Consider the following 8419-nt stretch of genomic DNA (forward strand, 5'->3'; position numbering starts at 1 on the left):
CTTCTTTCAAATCACTTACTTCAGGCTGAACATACTTAATTTCATGTTTCTAGATTCAATATTATAGAAAACTCAAAAATTACCTTTTGGAAAACGAAAAAGTACCATTTTATGTGTTTTCACCTAATTCCTAATCTACATACTTAATTTTATGTTCCTAGGTTCAATATTATAGATAATTCAAAAAGTAACTTTTGAAAAACGAAACAGTACCAAAAATTTCCGTTTTATGGGTTCTCACCTAATTTAGACTCCACATACTTAATTTTACATTTCTAGGTTCAATATTATAGAAAATTCAAAAAGTACCTTTTGTAGAACGAAAAAGTACCAAAAAATCGCATTTGACGTGTTATCGTCTATTCCGGACTCTACGTACTTAATTTCAAAGTACCTTTTGAAAAACGAAAAAGCACCAAAATTTCTCTTTTTTTGGGTTCTGATCTAATTCCGAATCTACATACATAATTTCATGTTCCTAGGTTCAATATTATAAAATATTCAAAAAGTACCTTTTAAAAAACGAAAAAGTATAAAAAAGTTATCTTTTATGGATTCTCACCTATTTCTGACTGTACATACTTAATTTCAGATTTCTAGGTTCAATATTATAGAAAATTCAAAGAGTGCCTTTTTAAAAACGAAAAAGTACCAAAAAGATCCCAATAACAACACACTAGAGCTGCTCTCGCTCTGCTACTCTTGCTCTGCTGCTCTCGCTCTGCCTTGTTTTTATAAACAGAGTACAAACTGTCAGTGTACTTACATACTACCTAATATGTTTATTTACAAAATACATACATACATACATACATACATACATACATACATACATACATACATACATAAATACATAAATACATACATACATACATACATACATACATACATACATACATACATACATACATACATACATACATACATACATACATACAAGCAAAACCAAAATAAAGTTACATTGCTGCTAGGAAAAACTAAACGCAAAAAAAATGACATCAATACTCGCCATATTAGTTTAACAAATTTGAGTGTGCGCTGCTAAAGCACAAAAATATATTTGTGTTGGCCTGAAATTATGTATGTCTGCTACTAGAAACGCGAACGCGAGTTGCAATTTTTATATTAATACGAATATATATGAATGCAATTAGTTGTAGTAGTTTAGTAGCAAAGTTATACAAAATTGATAAAGTTTCATATTTATTTTATAGTCAAATACAAGACTATAAAATAAACGCTGATTAAAACACCTCCAATGTGTGAATTTCGATCTTCCCTATAGACTTTAAAGCCTGTGAGTTTAAATTTATGTTGTGGATTAAAAAAGGTTTCATTTATGAAAATACAACTACTTCAGCAATAGAAATATAAATTGATACGTCTCGATTTGTTGGCTAACTTTTGGTGGTTACTTTCTTCCGTATCTCCAAATATTCTTTTCGGGATGGGCAATGTGGATCATTTGCACGATGGTTGACATTTTTAGTTTTCTTTTTATACAATTGAAACATTTATTAATTACAGGACCATTGGCTGGCGTCTTATTTAATTGACATGTGGAGTAGTCGTGTAAACCACCACATCCTATGCAAACAGCTAATCTAAAGCAATTGGCGGAGCCATTCTTCTATATGTCTCTCTCTCTTTAAAATCTGATTTCGATTAAACTCCAACATGTACAAGGCGTCGTGGGCATTCGGCTTTTTTAAGATCTTGAGAGACTTTTCGCACATTATAGTTGTATTTATGTTTGTATCTATGTATGTATGTTCATTTGGACTTTATAGATAGCTAAACGGCTGAACCGATATTCTTGAAATTTTCACAGTGTATTTCTTTCTAAAAGGAACCTTTTATTTCGCGTTGATAACTGCATCATAGGAATTAGACTGTCAATTTGAATTTGCTTACATTGCAATAACTTACAGCAACATACGTAGCTTTAGAACTATTTTTTTTTTCTCCGTATTTGCTCACATTTGGTAGGTACCTGAGAGTTCTGATCCACAGGATTTTCATATACCTGTATATCACCTTCTATTACTTTTTAGTTTCCACCGGGGCATTGTTATATACATACGCGATGAAGTTGTGTACCAGTGCCAGCAATCTTTAGGCACGTTGGATAAAGAATTTAACTGTTAAATTCAAAATCAGAACACACGATTTGTACTCTGTGTTTCTGTTTAGAAGTCCAAGTGCGGAAAGGGATATTACATTATGTTATTTCAAAAGTCTTGATTTAATCTTGAGTACAAAACTGTAATCAGATCCATAGAGAAAGCATTCAGAATTTGGCGTAATAATAAAATCTTTGAAAATGGTTCGCTACGCAAAATTGCCAGATCTTCGTGTCCCAAAGTACTTAGCTACGAAAACGCTTTATACGAGCAGCGTTTTTATGCTAAGGCCTTAAAACTTTCTGATTATTCGCTAAAAGAATTAAGTATAATGCTAGTATCTCAATTCCAAGACTTATAAGGAATGACAAAACATTCACTGACCCGATTGATAAAGTTAAACTCTTAACTGAACTGTTTGAATGCAATTCTTACTAGCTGGAAAGCAATCAACCACTGACCTAGCTTGAAAGAGTATTAGTAACTATGCCAAACATAATCTTTTGAACTTAAAAGGGTATTAGCAGATCTCAAAATAAAAAAGTCACCTAGGCCAGATGGCATTACAGCACTGGTCTTGAAGCAGTACTCTTCCACGCTCGTTCATTAGACAATCTTTTCAGCACTTTATACCATGCCGGTGAGTTCCCTGCATGCTGAAATGTTACGCCAATTCCCAAAAAGAGAGCTAAACGACAGCTCTAATAGCAAAGCGAAGTGTGTTCTTTATCAAAAGATAATTGATTATATACTATATGAAATGGCTTACATTGCATTATTTCCTAAAGTGGATAGTGTAACAGTTGTACAGCGTTGTAAACAACGATCAGTACAACACACAGTGAACGCCTTATGCAAAAACGATTATTAAGTTAACAGTGGTTGTTAAAACCTGTTTTTATATAGAAAAGTGTGTAGTAAACCATTATTTTACAATTCACCTTCGTACGAAGGGTATGAATGTCGAAAGATTAACGTGAGCACCTGCCTTGACGGCCTTATCTCACGGTGGTCTTTTTCATCCACTGGGTAGACTAGAGACGGTCTACCATGCGCCTCTGAATTCCTCAATGAAGAACTCCGGTCCGGTCCATGTACAAGCATATTGTTGAAGCACTCGAGCTATCTAATTTCTTGCCATAGCAGCCCCGTTGCGAAATGACAGGCTGCATCTGGAATTAATCCGCGTACCCCGACAAGGAAAAAGCAATCACTGGTCTAATGTCAATAGAAGGGGATGACAAGTCCCAACATCAGGTGAAATCAATCTTCCGACAATGCGGAAGTGACCACTCTTAATGATCTCATGTAAGAATTGCATTATTAAAAATGCAATCTACATCATCTAATGACCCATTCTAGTGCATTCCTTAAACTCTTTAAGCCCGCGCAACCACACTACTGAGATGGCTCTGTTGATTTGGCAACAGCACCTAGAGACATATTGGGTAGTCCGAAATACCCAACAAAATGGATCAGAATCCCTCTTTTATGAACCGATCAATGTAACAAAGGAAGTAGGGATTTCCAAAGTCAATTAATTCCAATAATTGCCCCGACAAATAGTCGCGCAGCATTATCAATATATCCTGTTGAGGTGGCAACAGCACCGAAGAACTTCCATGAAAGGCATACTAAATCAGTACTAATCTCCAATATATGGAGACTTTCCCGATCTTTTACTAATTTTAGCATCAGTTCCATTCCCATGATCATAAAGATCGATCTACGGGATGACAGGCAACCATTGAATACTGACCTGACAATTCCCCAGCATATACTGGCGTCCCACTACACGAACGGTAAGAGATACCGATCGGGTTTTGGAATCCAGCATATGCTGCTTTGTACACAGACCTGTTCGAAGAGAGATTTATAAAGCCACTACGTGGATCCCGAAGGAACCTCAACCAACATAGCCCTGCTGCCAAGTTCCGGCAGAATAGAGGTATTGGTAGCACCTCTTTACCCGGGGATTCCAATACACCATGATGGAGATTTTATCATGGAAACATGCCCCCTGGGAGTCGTATGAAGGGTATATATAAGTTTGTCACTCCGTTTGTAATTTCTATAATATAATTTTCCGACCCTGTCTGTCTGTGTGTATGTTGAAATCAGTTTTCATTAGAACCCAGATATCTGCGAGATCCGAATTTTCAGTAATTCTATTGGAAATACGATCGAATAGAACGCTATTTAAAATCAGTCCAATCGGTTCATATATAACGAAGATATGAGTAAAAATACCGCCTCTGAAAATTTCATCGAGCATGGTAATACAAAACACAGTACCAAACGGACTTGTTGATATTTTTTCGTTCTACAAAAGGTACATTTTGAATTTTCTATAATATTGCACCTATAGACATAAAATTAAGTATGTAGATCCCGGATTTTGCGAGAACACTAAAAGTGGATTTTTTTGGTACCTTTTCATTCCACAAAAGGTACTTTTTGAATTTTCTATAATATTGAATCTAGAAATATGAAATTAAGTATGTAGAGCCCGGACTAGTTCACAACACATTCAAGTCCCCTTGAACTTTGAACGTTGGTACTTTTTCGATCTAGAAAAGGTACTTTTTGCATTTTCTATAATATTGAACCCAGAAACATAAAATTTAGCATGCAGGGCCTTGACTAGGTAAGAACCTATAAAAGGGAACTTTTTGGTTCAACAAAAGGTACTTTTTGAATTTTCTATAATATTGAACCTTGAAACATGAAATTGAGTATGTAGAGCCCGGATTAGGCCAGAGCACATAAAAGCGTACTTTTTGGTACCTTTTTATCCCACAAAAGGTACTTTTTTAATTTTCTATATGTTAAACCAAGAAACATGAAAATTAGCAAGAAGGGCCTTGATTGAAATTTGTTCAGCTTAAAAATTATTTGAATTACAACTAAAAAGTGGAAGACTCTAATATTTCAATGTTTTTTTTCCCGACTGGTATATTGTGTAAAAAATATTATAATTATAATATATATATATATATATATATATATATATATATATATATAATTATATATATATATATATATATAATATATATATATATATAATATATATAATATATATATATATATATATATATATATATATATATATATATATATATATATATATAAATATATATATATATCAAAACATTAATTATACAAAACAATAGTGCATAAGGCCCTAAGTATTAACTGTTTTATCGTTTCTGTAACATGATATTATTTTTAATTGCCCATTCAATATTCTGTCGGTATTAGTGATACATGGTTTATGCTACAATAGAAAGTATGGCAAACTACCATCTTATTAGGTATTAACAGTCCAACAATTTACTTAACGACCGCCAGTGATTGTGAACAGATTTTTGTAGCAAGTCATAAGTTTATGTTCACAATAAGAAAACGATCAAAACAAACAATGTCAAAAGTAAAAAACAAATAATATTAAACTAATTAAATGAGCAAAATAAACCAAATTAATTTCTTTTTGTTTTAAATTCTATTATTTTCATTATTCTACATTTTAAACTAATAAAGAGTTTTTTGAAATATGCCACCAAATCTGATTAAACGAATTAATTACAATAATACTGTTTTAATTGAAATTTCATCCACTTTTTTCCTATTAACATTTTTAATTTTCAGTATCATTTTCATGATTAGAGCAAAATCAAAACTTTTTTAATTAATATGAGCAATTTCATAACTGAAATTCATTTTTATTTTTTTCTGTGTGTGACATGGTGCACTCTCATCAAAACTAACAGCTTTGATGTCGGAAATTACTTCTACGATTTATATAAAGCTTTCTCAGGAATCGTTCTATACGAGTTGTTATAACATTTGCCATTCTTATTCATTTAACTATAGGCCAAGTCCTTTGGAGATTGGAGCAATGAGTCAAAATATGAATGGCTCACTTGATCAAGATCTAGTGGCAATGAATGGGGTTATACTTATAGAGTATAACCCCAAGGGCGGACTTCACCATTACTTTGGAACCCCCATATGAATCCGTTACAGTTTGAATCTTTAAATTTTACCCCATGTGACCACTTAGAGTAAAATGATCGGACTATCAATGGGGAAATTTACACCTCCCATATGAATTAAACTCAAAATTTCCTATGTCTGGGAAACTATTATATTATTCACATTTTTCATAGGTTACATTAAAACAATTTTTACCATTTAGAAAAATTGGCGAACTTGCAATAATTAGAATGACATCTCCTATTGTAAAACATTTTTATATCTGAAATCTATTATAGTTAGATTATTTAAGTTCGTTTTTGGGGAAGCGAAGCATACTGGGTATAGCTAGTGTATATATAATGCACAAAACCTAGAAATTTATTAATTTCAACCAACAATGTCAAAAATGAACACCAAATATTTAATATACTTACTTGCAAATCTAGGATCATTTGCTGTGGTACCATACCAAGATGTTGAAGTTCGCATATCGCTATAATGTCCTGCCAAAGATAAGTTTTCTGTAGGCCCACAATAACTTTGAACTCCTGGACTATGATAAATTGAACTCATAGTGTAAGGATTTGCCATTGCTGATGGTCCCAAAGTGCTAGGTGAATTAATACTGCTGCGGCTTGAATTTGATCTAGAAAGGCAATATTTTTTTATATTATTTACTAATTTCAAAAACATTAATGTAGATTTCAAAATTACAATTTGTTTTAGAAAGTAAATTGAATAACTCTATTTCAAATACATACATACATACATACATACATACATACATACATACATACATACATACATACATACATACATACATACATAAATACATACATACATACATACATACATACATACATACATACATACATACATACATACATACATTTAGTGCTATAAGGAAAGTATTCCATCTTATTCCTCACTTAAAAAACTTTGTTTTCGATTTTTCAAATAACTTTCAAACAGATCGCCGGATTTGAGAATTTAAACATGATATATGCGCAAAATCAAAAATGTTTAAGATGTTGATGTTAAAATTGTTATATATGTGTTTTGGAATAATTTACCAAAACCTATGTTTGTACTGCTTGCTTGAAATCAGGAAAAGCAAACAGCAAAGTCAAAAAATTATAATTAACTTCAAAATAAAATTGGTTTAATTTAAAAAATTACAGTACGAAAAAATTTATGCTTTTCGTTTCTTTGAAAGTCAATAAACATCATTTCCATAGAAGTTTAAAAAAAATCATACAGTTTTACTTTTGAAGTGGTGATAAATGTTATCCTTTTGGAAGTACTACATTTTATTTGGGAAGTTTATGGTCATTCAAATGAAAAAAATCTTTGAAACTTACCATTGTTTTTATTAATATTAAAATTTAACCTTTTGTTGATTACTTACATAGCCATCCTTCATAAACAGAAGTCAAAAGACTTTGTACAAATATGCTTAAAATAATTTCATTAATACTTTTTTGGGACAAATATACATAAATCTGAGCAATTAACAGAATTAAATTATTTTAAATATGGAGTAGTTAATTTAATTATATTTTTTCGAAAAATCTCTTTCAAATAATCTATATTTGATGTTCTTTGCAATGTAACTGACTTTTTACATTTTTCTTACATTATTTAATGGAGATTTAATAGCAATCTCTCTAGAACCGCTTTTTATCGTATAGTTTTATTTCATCCCAGTCGTGACAGTTGACTAATAAGCTGAGCTTACAGTGCCAACTATTCGTCATTTCGACAATTAAATTTACTACCACCATTATATAGTTTCCTGAGATATAGAAATGGATATCCTTAGAAAGAAAATGCGAATATTTTTAGTGATAATAAATTTAAATCAGTGGGCATATCCTTAAAGCTATCTACTGGTTTACAAAAATACTATAAGCTAATTAAAATAAAATTTGACACTAAAATTTTACGTGGTGCAACCGCGGTCTCTATCATTTTTGTTTTAAATATATTAATGTTACATATTAGGTTATTCAAACAGTTTTTATGGGACGAATTTTTCTTTGTGGGAATTTGCAAAATGATATCTTTTAAGAATTTGTGGGAACGTCAGTTAAACCTCACCTGGCAGTAGGTTGAAAATGCAACCTGTTTACACGGACAAAACGTGGAAGACAAAAAAGAAGCATATCCAGCGTACCCCGGGAATCCGCGTCGGTAATGTGCCATGAAGATTCGAATGCAATTTTTACCTAGGCTAGTCAGGCAGCAGCACCGGGCCAAGCAAGTCTGCGAGCTACCGGCAAATCAGGAGGTCAGTCTGGAACACCCAGGCTGTCGAT

The 8419-nt window shown here is 32.1% G+C and overlaps 1 protein-coding gene across 1 annotated transcript in view; it reads right to left on the minus strand.

Annotated features, from left to right (window-relative positions):
- LOC111690106 (thyroid transcription factor 1-like) overlaps nt 1–8419 on the minus strand; it is a 250405-nt gene that overhangs the window by 147864 nt on the left and 94122 nt on the right. The window contains exon 3 of the mRNA XM_046947845.1: nt 6536–6747. Coding sequence (XP_046803801.1) covers nt 6536–6747 — 212 coding nt within the window. The remainder of the gene's footprint in view (nt 1–6535; nt 6748–8419) is intronic.

Source organism: Lucilia cuprina, chromosome 4 (assembly GCF_022045245.1).
Source record: "Lucilia cuprina isolate Lc7/37 chromosome 4, ASM2204524v1, whole genome shotgun sequence".
Taxonomy (NCBI): Eukaryota; Metazoa; Arthropoda; class Insecta; order Diptera; family Calliphoridae; genus Lucilia; species Lucilia cuprina.